Source organism: Leiobunum rupestre, chromosome 4 (assembly GCF_980474605.1).
Source record: "Leiobunum rupestre chromosome 4, qqLeiRupe1.1.hap1, whole genome shotgun sequence".
In the NCBI taxonomy this organism is placed as follows: Eukaryota; Metazoa; Arthropoda; class Arachnida; order Opiliones; family Sclerosomatidae; genus Leiobunum; species Leiobunum rupestre.
This window is the reverse complement of record NC_143387.1, coordinates 45789475-45808709: the sequence shown is the minus strand read 5'-3', so window position 1 is coordinate 45808709 and position 19235 is coordinate 45789475. Positions and strand designations below refer to the sequence as shown.

Below are 19235 nucleotides of genomic sequence, written 5' to 3'. Positions count from 1 at the left end.
GGCCGACCTTTGGATTGAGGGTTGAAATGTCCTAGGGGTAAAAGGGTCGGCCGACTATAATACGTCGACTCTTTACCGTTTTTTAATAGACCTAAGAACCGACTCCTAAACGACGTCGGGCCGACTTTATATTAATGCTTATTTCCGACCCAAAACTGATCTAGTTATTAGATGCCGCGTTTTTCAAATAGTTGTAAATAAGTTTGAAGAAAAAATAAAAGTGAATAAAAAATTATCTCAGAATATCATCAAATAGTCAGAAAATAATTAAAATATCCCCTTTTCCTAAATAAATATGGTCGGTTTCATAAAGTTGATGATGAATCCAATAATTAAATGAAAGGTCTATTTTAAGTCGGATAATGGTCGGCATACCAACCATAAATAGTCCAAAAAAAGGATTTACGGTTTTAGTGTCGAAAAACGTTCGGACGTTTCTAGGTCGGCATTTGGTCGTCGACTACAAAGCGACTTTTCGACCGTACCCCGACCCTAAAACGACTTCATACGTGCTACAGGGGTAGTTTTCGCCTATTAACAGTTTCACTAGAAAACCCGTCAAGAGGATTTCCAAGCGAAAAAAATAAGGCGTATTTGAGAACAATTTGTAAGATTCGAGAATGAGACAATCCTACGTCCTTCTAGTTTAGCATTTAGATTAAAATTTAACTTAACTACTTAGTTAGACGAGAATGAGAATTGCAAACTTACAAAGAGACGCTCCTTCGGACGTGGTTATTTCGTAGGCGGTCATTGGTGGGATTGGCCGTGCCCCTGTAAGTGGGCGCCCCCGAGGAGGACCTGATCAGGGGGACGATTTCGCCTTTTTCCGTCATTCTGCCGCCGAAAACTACGCCGGCGGCGCAAACCATAACACTCCACAGCGGAATAGTGAAAGCGTTCGCGACGACCCGAGCCCGAGAAATTTGACGTAATCTTCGCGATCGCGTATTTCGCGGCTCAAGTATGAGCGCGATTATCGCGTGTTGGAATTAAATATTCGTTTCCGAGTGGCCCAAAACGTGACGTTACTGAGCAGAAACGAGCTTACGCCAACCAGTCGCTGAAAAACGCGACGAAAACGGCGGTTGAAATTCTCGATTGGTGGGTTTTTTTTTCGGGTCGAACACGCGGATTTTTGGAGTATAGGGTTCGGCCGCGACTACTACTCGAACCTTATTGTCGTCGTCGTTTGCCCTTAATAGTTCCCGTTCACGAGAAAAAGGGGGGCGAGTCGAATTAATCTTTGAAAAGTGCCCCCCCCCCCTGTTCTTTCAGCCCGATATAGATTTAAAGGGGAAGAAAAGGGTATACATGCCGGCCTTCTAATTGGACGCCGCCAACGTATATGTTACGTCACGGGTAAGAAACGGTCATTCGCCGACCCTCCCTTTGAGCGCTCAAAAAATGGACTCGAACGAAGCAAGAATAAAATACACGTATATGAAGCTTATACACGAAAAGATGTAAAAACACGTTTTTCGTATCCAACGCCCTATATATATATATATATATCGTATTCTCCGGTACAGCTAAAAAAACGATTAAAATATATCCATTTTTCATTTATATTTAGAATTAAGTCTGCTTAATAGGTCTCCGAGTTTATCCAAAAGCCCAAGACGTTATCCAAGGGTCAATGACGTCCAAATTCTCGCATCAAATCGCGAGAAAGTGAGATACATAAATTTGCTCTTCTAATGACTCTGAAAAGTGACTAGGCGCGGGCAGTTAGTGCGCTCGCACTAGACCGAATCAAGCGGCCAAAGAGAACTAACGCCAAGGAGTGAAAAACTAGAATAGCCTACTTGCGGGAATATGGACATATATCGATCAGTTTTTAGCCTATCAGAGTTATCCCAAATCTTGGATTCAAGAATATATGGCACAGATCGACCCCGAAGCTCAGATCCAGTAAAAATTGCCATATTTCAACCACTTTTAGCCTAGCAGAATTTCGCCCCAAAGCTCAGATCCGGTAAAAACAGCCATAATTCGACAGTTTCTAGCTTAGCAGAATTATCGCCTCAAAGCTCAGATCCAGTAAAAATTGCCATATTTTGACCATTTTTAGCTTAGCAGAATTATCGCCCCAAAGCTCAGATCCAGTAAAAATTGCCATATTTTGACCATTTTTAGCTTAGCAGAATTATCGCCTCAAAGCTCAGATCCAGTAAAAATTGCCATATTTCAACCATTTTTAGCTTAGAATTATCGACTCATAGCTCAGATCAGGAAAAATGTGGACCGTTTTTAGCTTAGCAGAATTATCCCCCCCCCCGCTTGATGACTTAAGCCTAAGGTGGTGCCTTGGGTATTAGCCTAGCTGATTATTATTATTATTATTAAATCAGAGGGTGACCAGTGTTGCAATGCTTTCGCAGGTTCCCACACGGCCTGGTCTTAATACCAAAGCCATAATAATTCAATTCCTTCCATTAATTAACTTCGCTCGGACCACGCGTATTCTGCGCAAAACATTATCTGTAGTGCACTGTGAACGGGAATTTAAAAAATGGAATCCTCCCAAGAGAGTCGATTCGTCTCGACGGGACACGAACAGTGCCGTATTTCCGCCTAGGCCAACGTAGGCCGTGGCCTAGGTTGGCCCATCCTTGGAAAGGGCCCTCCAGTGACCGTAAATACTGTATTCGAAGCCTTAAATCTATAATATCAATCGTAATTTATATTGGAGAATTTCCTAGGTAGAATATTTTGTTTTAAAATTACCAAAATTTCTGCCTGGCAGTTTACGGACGCAGCCTTAAATCGCAATGTTGCATATTTATCGCATATTTAGTCGACGATTGTTGAGAGCTTTTATTTAATAATATAACCGTAGAGTTGCCGGGAGTAGTGGCTCACTCCTGTAATCCCAGGCGTCCGGGAGGCAGAGTTTGTGGATGGTCGTGTGAGGACGACTACCAATTCCCCAACGGGTGGTCGGAATACTTCCGCCACGGGTGGTCGGAATACTTCCGCCACGGGTGTCCCCACCCCTGTCACCACGTATACCCCCGTTGGCGTGGCCGTTACACATATCTCGCCCTGATTAATCAGATGGTGTTTCGCCGGGCTCGCGGTCTTCTCAGACTCACTCAGCCCTTTCTTCCTTGAATAAAAAAAAATATATAACCGTAGAGCTCAGACTTCTACGGTGAATCAGGGAAATTCAGGCACAGCCTAGTTCCAAGGATAAGAGTAAATGCAGCGCGTGAAAAAGGGGCCCAGACTCCTTATCTGCCTATGGGCCCAGGTTCTCTAAGTCCGGCCCTGGACACGAAACACTTGGGCGACCTAAAACCAAGCCGTGTGAAACAGGATTCAAGAAGGTGAAACATTTTACACTTCTCGGAAAAGGGGGAATGAAGACGTGACGTAATTGCAGTTACTGTTTCGCGTCCAATTATGTGTCACCATTTTGAAGAAACGGTGACCGTCAATATTTCTATGATGGTTCTTTGTTAGTTGTAGCATCAGTAAAATAATTTAATAAGTAATGTTTACTTATAATTGTAGGTAGACCTTAACACGGAGCTTCGTCTGTGCAATAACCAATGAACCAATCATACAGAACGCGATACAGGTCGTGACAAAACCAAAGAACAACAACAATTTTTTTAAATCTAACTAATTTCAACAGTCGAACTTATTTACGGTGTACGAATATCCGTCATGACAAAAAATATTTTTTCAGCGCTGGGAACTCTTTTCTAATACACCTGCCATTTCAGAATTAGAACTCATAATAGCATGTAAATAAATGACACTTTCCTTATATAGTCAGTCGTTTTATAAATGACACTTTCCTTATATAGTCAGTAAAAAAACCAATTCGTATTATAAAAGACATTTTTTAAATAATCTTTATTTGTATGCGACGACTAGTCCATCATACGAATTTTTTTAGGGTACCAGTAGTCCTGCCTGATCCCTCTGATTTTACCATCTTTCAATAGTCGCGATGCAAGCTAGCAGCGCCGCGAAAAGAGCACGCAAATGCATTATGGAAGTTGCCTTTATTAACCAATAACGTCACCAAACTATTTGAAAATAATATAAAAATGTAAGACAAAAGCACGCGACTAAATTTAAAGAGAAAAATCGCTTAAAAAAGGTTAAAAAAAATTATTTTTTTTTTCAAAAATAATAAACTTTATTTTGGTGCACACATGGTGTCGCTAGATAGCGACTTATTTCATGCAACAATTCGAAACCCCCAAATTTGGAAACCAAAATTGCAAGATACAATTCACATAGTGACATATGGTAATTTTTTAGCGCCTTCCGAACCAAAATCCCGGCTACGCCATTATCGTGAAGATAGTATTTTTCTAAGTATGATAAATGCCATATTTACACAGCAGAAGAGTATGAGCAAAGATAATATAAACCTCGTACCCTACATTCGAAATAACAGGCTCGCGCTTACAATTGTTAGTCAATAGCGTTTACCCACTTCCTGTCAGAACTCAAGAAAAAATTGCTCCATAGTTACCATGGTAACCAACTATAGATAAGACTGCAGCCAACTTTGATGACGCGTTATGGCCGCGACCGATGAAGGCCGATTTTTTGGACTTCACGTGCCGGAAGTGGGTAAACGCCTGGTTACAAAACCGTCAATCAGAAAGCTATCAGAATTCGAATCTAGGGTCTTTATTATTAGTGTCAACACGTTTTAAAACATTTGAAACAAATTCAAAATGTTTTTGGATCGTAGGCAATTTTCTTTTTGAAAGCCTGGCAATGGTGGCTTCAGCTCTCTTTCCCAGACATTGCTACCTATGGTTCAATGGGTCAGAGATGCTGGAAGTTTCCCCCTCCGGACACGTGACCTCCATTTGTCCATCCTTGGGGTTAAAACCGAATTGAGTAAATCTTTATGAACGTCAAGATGTCTTAAAAAGTGATTCTTGTGATGACGTCAATCCGTTACTAGCTCTCAGTAAAATATTCCCCAAAGTAACGACCTTACGAAACAATATTATAGACTTATGATATTATATATAAGTACATTAGTAAATTTTAGGATATAAGTTGATACCAAACCAATATTTAGTCAAAACTGAAGATAATAAAATTAGCGGAAGTGTTCAGTTTCGAAATTGTTGCTTTATTAGGCCTTGATTAACTTTAAATCGTCATTTTGGTCTTCAACCGATTAAATCGTTGAGCAAGTACATTAGTGGCTATCCTTCCAGAGTGATATTTGGAAAGGACATGGTCTTTCAACGCAACCCACCTCACTACCTCCACCCTCGGAAATTTCCGTTAGAATGGCCTACGACGACATAAGCTGCTGCCCAGGGCCCAAAATTTCTCTGCACGGTCCTGATTACTGTAGGCGCATTAAATCGACATCTACAATCTTTACTATTCGATCGAGAATGGTGGACGTAGCGAAATGAAATGGCGGCGTCCACATTTTGACGCGAAACAAAGTCTCGAGTCATTACGGTATCTTGCCTTGGTTGAAACTTCCACCGCGGTCGTCGTCGTCGGCGTTGTATCTTCTTGGCCGACCATATCGTGACTCCGTTAAGAGATCGAAATATCTCGAAAAATCGTTAATGTTTATCGTATGAGCCTACAGCGTTCCACCCTGTCCGCCATTCGACGAAAACGCAACACGGAAGGCACGCATCGTTTCAGCAGCCGGGATGAGCGAAAAAATGGCTTTCCGCATTTTATATACGCGCAGATACATTATCGAGTGCGCTTTAGACGCGAATATGAACACGCCAAGAAACAATCGCGCTGCGAAGAAACCCCCCCCCCCACCCCTTTAATCGGAAAAGAGAGATCATCTGTTTCGAAGGATGCGTACAATTCAATAATCCGTTTTTTTAAACGGCATTTACAAGATTTAACATCCCCTGTAGCAAATCAGAGTCGGGCCGACGTAGGCTTTTGTACTTAAAATGGCAACGTCGGCCGACCGTCGACGAGATAGACTTTTGAAGGTCCAAATGTCCTAGGGGTAAATGAGTCGGCCGACCCTAAAGGTTTCATCCCATACGACTGTAAACCAACTGAAACTGGCTACAAAACCGACCCCGAAACGACGTTATCCCGACTTAGAATGTACTGTATAATTACGTCGAAACGACTTACTTTTTGATATTTTATGTGACTGAAAATAACCAAATAAAACCATAAATATAGCTATATAAATAGTCCCATGAACGGGAGTGAAACAATGAGTTTATTTCCATCAATCGGAAAGCTCTTGAATCTGGAGTACAAAGTTCTATAGTTTCTTGGGGTTTAGTAACAATAACGAATGGATATTCATTAATATCTTAGCCTAACATATTTAGGTAAACGAATGTAACCTACTTGAGCTGAGAGATTTTTAATACGGAAACATTATCAGATTGAATATATAATCTTTTTCAAAAAAATATAATACAGAAAGGAAGTTATTTTAAAAATATTTCAATTTGTTTTATTAATTCGCCAAAGTTTCACAGTTTTGAGCGATTAATTGGCAAATAAATGTTGGATATAAGTCGGCCGTTGCTCGGGCTATAAATGTGTCATGTCTTTTGCAAGTCATGACAGCTATTACAATTCAAGGTCGGCGTTTGGACTCTAAATAGTTCCAATGATAAGACTCTTAGATTCGGCTTGTGGTTCAAAATGCTAGGTCGCTATACCAACTTTAAAAGCGACCGAAAACGTACTCACGAGGAATTCTCAAAAACGTTTAGGACTATTAGAGTCCGTATTTGGACCAGGACCGAAAGGTGACTTTTCGACCAAAGCCCGACCTTAAAAGACTCTTTGTCTTTTAAATTTAAGGTCTATTTTAAGTCGGATAATGGTCGGCATACCGACCATAAATAGTCCCAAAAAAAGGATTTACGGTTTTAGTGTCGAAAGACGTTCGCACGTTTTTAGGTCGGTATTTGGTCGTCGACTATAAAGCGACTTTTCGACCGAACCCCAACCCTAAAACGACTTCATGTGCTACAGGGGATACGAAACCTACTTCAAATCCAAATGTTATCATAAGTCTATAATATTGTTTCATAAGTTTGGGGAAACTTTTACTGAGAGCTAGTAATGGATTGACGTCATCACAAGAATTACTTTTTAAGACATCTTGACGTTCATAACGATTTACTCGCTTCAAACTTGGCTTGAGCCTACAGCAAGCCGTTTTAACCCCAAGGATGGACAAAGGGAGGTCACGTGTCCGGAGGGGGGAAATTCCAGCATCTCTAGCCCATTACACCATAGGTAGCAATGTCTGGGAAGGAGCTGACGCCAGCGTAGCCAGATCCCAAAACTTGAAAAATCGAAGCCCAGAAATTATCGCATTTTCTAATCTAGAAAATTATAGTACAACTACGGCCAGCTTTGATTACTTGTTATACCGTGTCAGCACTGGATCATAGTTGGCTATAATTATTTTGACGCAATTTCCAAGTTTCACGGCCTACAACAAGCGCAAAACCAAGCAGCAGGGACTTGAAAAACTGTTCAAGTTTACTTTTTTACGCTGGTTACCTCGATTTGTTTATAAAGTCCTTTTTTAAATATCACACGAACCCAAACCTTAATGTTCGCTTGTAAGTCCCTGCTGCTTGGTTTTGCGGTTGCTGCAGCCTACTTCCAGGATCTAGTAGGCCACACTTTCAGGCTCTCTGGTGCACTTTCAACTCATCGTAGGAAAATGGGGAAAAAACAAGCATACTTCTCAACAACGCCTTAAAATTTTTGCTTAACCTTTTGAAACACCCTGTATACTACGCGATTAAAATTATAGTACGGAGAAAATCAAAAGGTAATATTATCGAAATGTACTATAATTATAGGACGGTTGGCAACGCTGGCTGACGAACTGGTAAAACCCAGAGGTAATACCAAAAGTTACATAAGACCTAAAAGTGTGTCAACTCTACCTTTGCGCCCGTTAAAATATTTTCTGAGAGCTAGTCTCACAATAGACTACATAACTTACTAGTTGGAATAGTACTAGTAACTGTTTATTTAGTCTATGGTCTGGCGCGATTTTGTCTCTTCGATTAACTCGCCCGTAGACATACGTTCTAAAACGCCACACTCGGCGGCGCTGGAGTGGAGAAAATTTCAACCCCCTCTCCCACTCCCTCTTTTTACTTCGAGACATTTTACCGTATTGACACACTTTTGGGTCTTATGTCGCTTTTGATAATACCACTACGATGGTTCTTTTAACTGTTTAGGGAGCGTACATAAATATTTTCAAAATATGTTACAATTATTCTAATATACCTCGTAGTCGAATAAACCGCAAAAAATGGAATAAATAAGTAACGCCATTATCGTGATAATTTACTTGATTTACTAGAAGTCGAATGATTAAATAAAACGCAGCGAAATAAGAAATAGGGAGGCTGACAAAAGGCGAAAAATAAATATCCCACGAGGGGGGGGGGAGGGTGGAGGACAGCGAGGGGGGGGGGGCGTCGCTCTGTCTAGCCGTATGTTTCCTGCATAATGTTTTTTCTTCCTGCGAGTCTAAATTTGTTGCTTGTCGTAAGTCCGCCAAAAGCGCCCCCACCCCCGTTACTTCGCTTGGCAGCTAGGTGGCGTACTTTATTAGTCGGAGGGCGAGCCGTGGTCGGGCATAACCGTTACGAGTGAAAGACTAATAAAACTTTCCGCTTCAAGAGCTGTTAAAGTAAAAGCAATTCATCTGTCTGAGACTGCCTCGTCCAGGTCTACGCTCGGCCTGTTTTAAGCAATTAGCGATCGCGTCCAAACACAGTCACCCGCTACTTCATAAGGGACGAGTAAATCTTCCTAAAAGCGAATATGCCCAGCTTTACCTCGTTGGCCGATACAACGATAACTACCGCGTCGATTACCAAACGCCCATCCTACACGCGATTTATGTAAAAAGCCGACAGTTTACAATTTTGCTACATTTCTTAAGTTCGTTGTGACATAAGCGACCTAATAAACGCCATTATTTATATTTAACTTTCTTTGAGTCGTGGCTTAGTAAGAGAGTTTCAATAAACGCACCGCCATCTATTGGCTTTAAAATTATCCATTACATATATCACAACAAAGACAAGCCTTAGCTGACGTCAAAAGTCACCGAGGTCACGCTGAGGTATGAGGTCAAAGCATCATCCTCGTCTGCTTTTTCGTCTAACTGCGCGTGTGTTCGATATTATCGAAACTTGCTTTTATGTTAAAAATTATACAATAAAAGAGACTATTTAGTTTTATTTAAAAATTGTTAAAAAAATGAGCAAAAATAAAATATACGAAAACCTACCAAACGGATTAGCAAACGGAAGAAAATAAATGGGTAAAAAGAAATTTTAAGAGAATCTGTTTATTTAAAAGATAAAGGTTACTTATGGAAGTACCCTGTTATTATTAACGGGGTGTAACATTTTAAAATTGACATTTAGGACATTGATTCAATTTGGTAGTAAGAGTAACAATTTTAAATGAACAAATTTAATGAAACTCGTTGATTTCGTTTTAATTTTTTATCATGAAAAAAATCGTGATTTTTCAAATTGTTATTGGCCACAATAATTATCTATTTTACTCGGCTTCGTTGTATTTTGATATTTAGGCTATTAACAGTGACGTAAATTTCTGCTATGAGTACTATCATAAGTAACAACGTAATAGTGGTAAGTGTGACTCTCGGTTGATTTTCGCTACATATCCTTTCTTCATCGTGGCGTCAAAAAGGTCACCTTCATAAAATATATTTACGGAAATCAATATGACCAATATTTGAAGACATTAACTAAAGCCCAGTTCACACTATACAATTAATTGGGCCACTTAATTGAAACCCACTAATTGTAAGCAAGAAAATTGTACAGTGTGAACAGAGAAAGTTGGAACAATGGTTACAATTTTTCTGTTCACACTATTCAATTTTCTTGCTTACAATTAGTTGGTTTCAATTAAGTAGCCCAATTAATTGTATAGTATGAACTGGGCTTAATTCCCCCAAACGCGCCTCGTCCGAGCATCTATTTCCCATCCAATGACGAACTTGTTTTTGCAAACGCTACACGTACATTCAGTGCTACCAAGAACATATTTAGGCTACTAAGAACGTATGAGCCGAGTCGTTTACAGGAAACCATGACTACCAATGCCAGATAGAAAAGCTCGAATAAAACAAACAGTAACGTCATCTATCGGGGACTAGAAATGAGGTGGCAGAGTGGTTAGTACTTTCGCCGGGTTGAGTTTGCAAGTTCTCTCCCCCACTGGTTTAAGGGGTTTTCCCCGAGCTCTTCGGTTTCCCCTTCCATAAAAACTTGTTGAGGTTAACGGTAATAGTTAGTGTAGAGAGCCGTTGATGTTGGCTCGCGTGGCTTGCCACCACCCTCCTACGCATTGCAACACGGCCACCTGAATTACTGGCTTTAAAAGTCGCTTGATGACTTAGGCCTAAGGTGGTGCCTTGTTTTAAAATATTAACTTGAAACAATAATTGAAAATCTATGATTACATCGATAAATTTTTAAAGTTGCTAGAACTAAATCAAGACGAGATTTTCCTCGCAGTAGGAAAATGGACGGTTTCGCTTTCAAAGAGAAACTTACATTCTCAGTAACCTAAATACGTTCGTGGTGCTACACCGCAACATACACGAAGAGAAAGAGCTTTCAAAAAAGTGTACACACTGAACAAACAAACGAAATCATTCCGGATTCTCCGAGGGTTTTTTCAGTTCGCTTGAAGGGAATATAGCTTCCAACAATTTTAAGGATTATCACAAAGTGAAAATCCCTAGAAAAAAGCGTCGATTATTAGAATACTAGAGGTTATATTCCCTTTAAGGAAACCGGAAGTAAGATTGAAGGGAAAAATATGAAAGATTTCCATCATTCTAACACAATGTCAAGTTTTTTTTTTATAGATGAAGTGGAGGAAATTATTGATTGCAATCGCATTATAAATTTAATGATTTTTGCTGCCATTAATTTTAAAGATTACAATGACTAATAGCTCGAGAATGTAGTCGCGAGATTACATGCACGAAACCGTAAATTACAAATTACCAAAAACAAAATTAAAAAATAATTTACTAATATAAATTGAGTTAGTTTTGGTAATTAAATTTAAAGCTACTATTTTGGGGTCGCGTTAAAAGCTGATTTTTCTTGGAATTTTTTATTCTTAATAGGGTATTATATTTTTTCACTTTATAATTTAATAAAAATTGAAAATTTTCTATACTTAATCCATTAAGGGGAAGTAAAAAATTAAATTTAAATACTAAATACGAAATGTTTACCGGTCTACGGGAAATATTTGCAGCAACTTCATTTCTTTTTAATTCACTTAAATTTATAATCCTTCAACGCGGTAAGCTGCGCAATGTTATTAATTCCAAGGAAATATCTGTGGTAGACCACCGAACCAATTTAATTTGAATTTTAATCCCAAAACACGGGCGTTTTTTAACCCTTAATTTTTGCAATATTATCATTGGTGGCAGTCTAAAAAATTACGCGTTAAATTTTCATCAAGGTAATGGAAGCGTAAACGGAGAGTACAAACAAAGTTGTCTCTACTTTTAATCATTGTATTGCAAGCCCGGATAAGATCGATTCGCTTCCCACCTCCATTTTGCCATCCCCTTTAACAATTGATTTTCGGCCCCTTTAAGCCGTAAGCACTCGGCTGCCATCTGCTGGCGAATTTTTAAATTCAGTTTCTACTTCATTTTTTAAATTTGAGAACTTGACTGACTTTTAAATTTAGAATTTCTATCGTCTTTAAATCATTACATTTTTACAAAAATAAATTTTAATTTCTAGATTAGGTGAATTTTCAAATTTAAATGTTTAATGATGTGAGTGGAATCCTCTTTCCAGTATTTTATTTCCCGATTCAATGCGGCTCAATTCGGAGAAAGTCAATAAGAGGGATTTTGCGGTGGAAATTCTGGTGGGTGTGGGTCTAATTCCAGGAACACACAAGAGTTATCGATAAGGAGAACGATGGATATTTTTAGTAACAATAATTGTACACTAGTTTCAATGCAATTAAAGTTTTTAACTTTAAATGGTTGGCTGATTTTACATTGAAAGTGTAAATATTATTTTAAAATGTGCACTATTGAATCAAATTTGTCTCGCAAGAATTAAGCTTAGATATTTTAAATAATGTTTCCTTCATTATTTTCGAGATATATTTGATCAATTTACCATTTGAAATAAGTGTATTTCTAAAATTTTATGACAATCAAGCAAAGCAAGTTTGAAAATGAAAAATTCATTACAAAAGCAGTGATGACTCGAAAGTAGGCTTACCTGTCTTATAAAGCTGTTTGAGCTATCGGAGACACTTCCATCGGAATGTTTACTTCTGTGCCCACGTTTTGAAATGCGTCCACCCGACTGAAAAGACGATCAAGTTTTTATCATCAAATTACACCGTACTTGATTTTTAAATTCGTGTTGAAAAACACGTATTTTTCTATTATCACAGGATTTAATAATATTTGACGCTTTTACTTTGTTTAGTTTATTTGTACCTCATAGAAATGGCTACGAGATCGATTTTAACGAAGGCGGTAATATTTTTGTGAATCTTCGTAAAATATTATTCCATCCAATTATCTTATACAAATCTCGCTATCTACCAATCCGTACATAGTACCAGATTGATGTAATTTGGTACACAGGAATGTTATTCAAATTATTACTCTAACTAAATCTATTTTGGCCATTATTTAGCTAAAACGAGATATTTTGGCCATTATTTAGCTAAAACGAGATATTTTGGCCACTATTTAGCTAAAACGAGATATTTTGGCCATTATTTAGCTAAAACGTGATATTTTGAGCACTATTCAGCTAAAACGTGATATTTTGACCATTATTCAGCTAAAACGTGATATTTTGAGCACTATTCATCTAAAACGTGATATTTTGACCATTATTCAGCTAAAACGTGATATTGTGGCCATTATTTAGCTAAAATGTGATATTTTGGCCATTATTTAGCTAAAACGAGATATTTTGGCCATTATTTAGCTAAAACGAGATATTTTGGCCACTATTTAGCTAAAACGAGATATTTTGGCCATTATTTAGCTAAAACGTGATATTTTGAGCACTATTCAGCTAAAACGTGATATTTTGACCATTATTCAGCTAAAACGTGATATTTTGAGCACTATTCATCTAAAACGTGATATTTTGACCATTATTCAGCTAAAACGTGATATTGTGGCCATTATTTAGCTAAAATGTGATATTTTGGCCATTATTTAGCTAAAACGTGATATTTTGGCCACTATTTAGCTAAAACGAGATATTTTGGCCACTATTTAGCTAAAACGTGATATTTTGGCCACTATTTAGCTAAAACGTGATATTTTGGCCACTATTTAGCTAAAACGTGATATTTTGGCCACTATTTAGCTAAAACGTGATATTTTGGCCACTATTTAGCTAAAACGTGATATTTTGGCCACTATTTAGCTAAAACGTGATATTTTGGCCACTATTTAGCTAAAACGTGATATTTTGGCCACTATTTAGCTAAAACGTGATATTTTGAGCACTATTCAGCTAAAACGTGATATTTTGAGCACTATTCAGCTAAAACGTGATATTTTGACCATTATTCAGCTAAAACGTGATATTTTGACCATTATTCAGCTAAAACGTGATATTTTGACCATTATTCAGCTAAAACGTGATATTTTGACCATTATTCAGCTAAAACGATATATTTTGGCCACTATTTAGCTAAAACGTGATATTTTGGCCACTATTTAGCTAAAACGTGATATTTTGAGCACTATTTAGCTAAAACGTGATATTTTGAGCACTATTTAGCTAAAACGTGATATTTTGAGCACTATTTAGCTAAAACGTGATATTTTGAGCACTATTTAGCTAAAACGTGATATTTTGAGCACTATTCAGCTAAAACGTGATATTGTGGCCATTATTTAGCTAAAATGTGATATTTCTTCCATCACTTAGCTAAAATGTCATATTTTTGTCCTTATTTAGTTAAAATATTAAATTTTTGCCATCATTTAATTCAAATTTTATATTTTGGCCACCTAAAATCTGGCATTTTTGCCATACGAGTTGGCTATAAGCCTATGCAGACAGTCAAACATTAGTCCCCTTTAGACAAATCTAAACTAAATTAGTTTCGAAATTTGATGAGGAATGCTTTATCCTTAAAATAAATTGGATATAAGTAATAATACTAGTAACACACATGCATTTAACCAATCAAAAGTATACACGAAACCCCAAAAACGCTTAAGAACATTGATTTGCAATAACACAAAAATTATCTCGATTTTTAAATTTAAATTGTTAATGTTTCCATACACTATTTTGATTTGGTATATTTAAAACCGTCCCTGATTTTAGCGCAATTATAAATATTATAATTATAAAAAAGTAAAACAGTGTTACACGAATTAATTTTTTAACGGAAGCAAGTAATTTCCTACGCCTATGTAAATTGTTAATTTAATCTAATCTAGTGGAATCGGCGTTTTGAAAGAAGTAAATCTGAATGATAGTGGAGCATAAATGTGGTTTTCCAAGCTATCGATATGGAAAGAAAAAGTGAGCTAGAAGGTTGACTCAATGTCTTTCCAGGCAAAAACCCCTTATCGCGACTAGCGTGATTCAATTTGAAATCAAGCAATCGATAAGATGATAACGTTTTTAGCCAAACCTAACTTCTTAGAGCTTTAGCTCAATCATATTTCGACCAATATTTCGATAATTTTAATTAAATTGTACGAGAAAGCTACGACGATTTCGGAGGCACTGACTGGCTAGGTTTCGGCGGTTGCTTGACGTGAACGAGGCTTAGGGGCTTCGTAAAAGATCGCGTCATGTTAGGATCCACCTCGGGGAATCTTTTAGCCATTTTTGTTGAAAATTTCAAAGCGGCTCTTAAAATGAACAAGATCGAATAATCGGTATTTGGAAAGGTGTACCTTGGATCTGAATGCGTTCTGCGGAAGTTCATCTAAGGGGAAGAACTGTTCCCTGGAGCCAAGAGATGAAGGAAGCTCCATAACGGTCCTATTGACGGAGACGAGCGGAAAGCGGCTTCCGATGACTCCTCCAACTCATTTTGCCGAGCTACTAATCGCTCCTCACTGGTCCAATTGGAACATCATTTCGCCGTTTAATTCAACTAAATAAAAGGCAAAAACTAACACGAAACCAAAAATGTACGCCGCTAACAAGTTTTTGCGGTAAATACAAGAGGAAGCGTACTTTGGTTGCCGTAATCCATATCAGTTCGAGCTCCGTGCGGGGTTCCGGACAACGGATCGATTCCGCTCTACAGACCAGCCATCGCGAGACGAACAACTCGCCTCATCGACCAGAAATATTGCTCGCAATTCGCGTAGTTATCCCCGAATGTAACGGAAACAAAATATTGAAGTTGAGCTAATTTTGCCGAATTTTAAACTGCCTCAGTGGCATTAAAATTGTCATTAAAAATATATCTAGCTGGTTAATTTTTAGTCACGTCAAATCTATTGCGATATTTAAACTGATACTATTAAAAAAAAGTTTTGACTTCCATTATCTATTTCTGTAGATTATATACAAAGACATTATTTGGTTTTTATTAACAACGTTTGTTTTTAAAGATTGTAATTTCATAAACACAAAGCAATATTTGTTTCTATTATATTGGCATAGGTCTCAATTTCAGGTATCGTAGTTAATTTACGGTAAAAATTCTAAAACATAACGCCAAACTATAAATTTTAAAAATATCGATAGACGTGTTGACTATCACCATGTGTGTTCTATTTTTTGAGAAATCCTACGTGATCATAAAATAATTTAATATAGATATTTAATTTTTCTTGGATTTATGAAAAATTATATTTACTTTGGACCTTTAAAACATGGTAAACGCTTTGTCAACATTTCAGATGGTCAAAAGTGAGTTATGTAAATCGTCCTTGTGAATCGGGAATTAGAAAGCACTGTCCACCCTTTCAGGCCTCGCACTTTAATAGTAGGTACGTCACGCTATCGATCCCCGAATTTACCAATAGCGGCCGCTACCGTAAAAACACAATAGACTCACCGAAAAAAGTGTAACGGAAATAAAATTTGTCATATAAACATTCGTAACACGAAGTACTTTCATCACGCGCTCAATACAGAGAATATGAATTGAGGGTCATTTTGGATTGAAATGGGCTTTTACGTTACTTAAGATTAATTTCGTATTTTGTCGTCTTTATATCAGAAGTAAATGAAATACGGTGAATAAAGTATATCTACCGGATCAAGGGCATTATTTTCCCTATGTAGAACCCCCGTTATGACAAAATTATAAACCCCCCCCCCCCGAGAAATACGCAAAATATTAGGTTTCCAATGTACTCTACTTAGACTTAGTCAACTAAACGTTTGATGAAAATACCTTAAAGGCCTAGGATTTCTTCTGCCTGTTTTCCTTTATTTTTACTTCCCGCCACGCAAATATCCTGGTGGTAGGCCAACCGCGGAACACGTTGGCTTACCACCAGGATATTTGCGCGGCGGGAAGAAAACTTAAGGGAAAACCGGCAGAAGAAATCCTAGGCTTTTGAAAGTAGGAGCAATCGGTGAATGTAAGAGAGAATCAAGTTCGATTGGCCCGAATGGTAGTCTGCTACATACATTTCTCTGATGGTTGGCTAATGCAACGAAATAGCTTTAACGCACCAGGAACATTAAAGTTGCACTCTGACATCATCTTCGAAAATCTTTTAACTCTCTTTGCGCTACACTAAATTTTCCGGGTTCGATCCCAGCATGTGGCACTGGGTGAAAACTCGGAACCACTCCTTCCGCGTTGAGTTGTTATCTCCCAACTTTGAAGGGGTTTCCCCTTTCCATAAAAAATTGTTGAGGTTAACGGTAATAGCAAGTGTAGGGAGCTGTTAGCTCGCGTGGCATGAAGGGCTTGTCACCACCCTCCTACGCAATTTAACCCTGTTTGAAAGCATTATAAGTCGCTAGATGACTTGGGCCTAAGGTGGTGCCAAGGGTATTAGCCTAGCTGATTATTATTTTGGACTAATGACGATACCCGGGAATTTAGTTAATAGTATAGTTGTTATTAAATGAAACTTACCCTAACAATACTTGACTTAAAATGGCTAGTAATATCTACCCACTCTTCAGTTACCAAAGGCTGTAGATTAATTAATACTATCCTTGGGCGGCGAGTTATTGAAAGTACTATAAAAGTAAGCCACGAACTATTAAATAAGAAGGCTACTTTAACTTAGTTAAGAAAGTCTAAAATCGAGTTTTTGTTTTATATCTAGGCAATGAGAAAGGGAATGATTCGTTTTGTAAAATAATTTTAACACATCGTCCGTGATCTCAGTGGTATAATGGGGGCTAACAAAAACAGGGTCGATACAATCTTATTTCTAATTTCTTTCAAAAGTCACGTACCTCGACTTGCTTGTCTGAAATCAGTGGCGGCACCAGGGGTTAGACGAAAGTAGGCCAGGTAAGGGGAGCCGCGTTTAGATGCCCCTAAGCAAAGTGTGCTTTGGGCCCGTTTTCCACCCACTCGAGACCTAATATAAAACGATACAATGACACTTTGTCACCCACTACCGCCTTAAGTGGACAAAATGGGGTGCGTAAAAATCGGCGGTTCTAGATATATTTCACTAGCTTTACCGGTTAAAGAAGGTGCCACCAAATCCATTGTAACCCGGCCACCTAAATTTAAAGACTTCAAAAGTCGCTTGATGACTTAGGCCTAAGGTGGTGCCAAGGGTATTAGCCTAGCTGGTTATTATTATTATTATTATTAAGATGTGCAAAACCTAAAAATATTATGCATTCGAGGCTGATTAACCTATAGAAAAAGCTTATTTTCGCTAGTGTTCAGTGCCGTCTTTCCCATTGGGCAAAAAGGGCACTGCCCTAGGGGCTCCAAGATTCTGGAGGGCCCCATTTTTAAAATTGTGAAATGCAAAAGAAATTTTAATCACAAAAAATGTTTTTAACATTGCTCGAAAGCCCTAAGCTTCGTAAATCTAAAACGAATAAAGACTTTTGGTTTTTGGTATTTTTAAACTCAGAATAAGCTTCTTCTTCAGTAACCTTTAGTAGGACAAGTGAAACTATTTGAACCGATAGTTGTAGAGCGACGATGGACTTCGCACTCGAGGTTAGAAACTTGGGTTGGAGTTACAGGGGATCGCCCATAGCTTTGCCCAGGGGCCTCCAATTAGGTAAAGACGGCCCTGCTAGTGTTCGAAGTGAAATAGTGTTACGTCAGATATATTATTTGACCGTAAATAAAATTATTCCCCAATAATGCCGACTACTAGAACGTGATTAGAAAAATATCAGAGCTTTATGGAGAAAACGTGTTCTGATGCCAGAAGATAAACTTCGGGTTGATACCGGATATTTAACTTATGTAAACTCAAGGTTGCCATTAATATTCGTTATTTTACGAAAAACGACCTTGCAGGGTAACACAGAAAAACTAAAAAAAAAAAAAAATTATATGGCCTTATAGGAGAGGTAATTTGGATATAAAATAAAAAATATAATATTTTCGTTGAAAATTCAGAAAAACGTAGGCTTGAAATACTTATCAGGAATTTGGATTAGTAATTGACTGTGCGTGTGACACCATATCTGATGAAATTTTGTTCGAAATGATTTCCAACTTTATTTGATTGCCATCTATCTCAATCACAATTACCATAGGCGAAAAAGTCCCAAAAACTTAAAAAATAAAATAAGTGTAATTAAAGGAAGACATTGATAATATAGGTGTGGCCATTCTGACCTTGTACGCGGAAGTTACTCCATAGGTCTATAATTGACCTACTAACGCCTGTAAAGGTGTTCTACATGCAGCACACCGGCGTTCAGGGAGAAGCAACCATTCTCGAAAGTTCAAATATGAGGAAACCGTTTAAACGGAAATGAATGATCTAATCCAGTGTCTAACACCACATATAGCTTTACTTACATATACTAAGAAAAAAACGTGTAATATCAAAAGTAAATAATGGAAAGCAAACTAGTAATATCAAATAAATAAGGGTAATTAAGCTAATTCCCAATCAGGGTCTCCTTTTTTAATTTTTATTTAATCACCACTCAAATGAGGTAGTGAAGACACTTGTAGATAATGGTGTGGGGTCGGTATTAACTGATAACAGAAAAAAATACTTTGTAATGGTTGACAATTAGGTTGAT

General features: G+C 37.8%; 1 protein-coding gene across 4 annotated transcripts in view; it reads right to left on the bottom strand.

Moving 5' to 3' along the window:
• LOC149947971 (voltage-dependent L-type calcium channel subunit beta-1-like) overlaps positions 1-15409 on the bottom strand; it is a 77364-nt gene extending 61955 nt beyond the window's left edge. Inside the window, exons 1-3 of one of the 4 annotated variants that reach the window (XM_090172477.1) lie at positions 15258-15408; positions 14972-15192; positions 12300-12386 (exon numbers count right to left, since the gene is read on the bottom strand). In XM_090172477.1, the coding sequence (XP_090028603.1) occupies positions 12300-12386; positions 14972-15052 (168 nt within the window). In that variant the 5' untranslated portion in view covers positions 15053-15192; positions 15258-15408. Of the gene's footprint in view, positions 1-12299; positions 12387-14971 lie in introns of all 4 variants that reach the window. The other 3 variants (XM_090172478.1, XM_090172481.1, XM_090172479.1) reach the window with 3 other exon arrangements.
• Positions 15410-19235: the final 3826 nt, after the last annotated feature.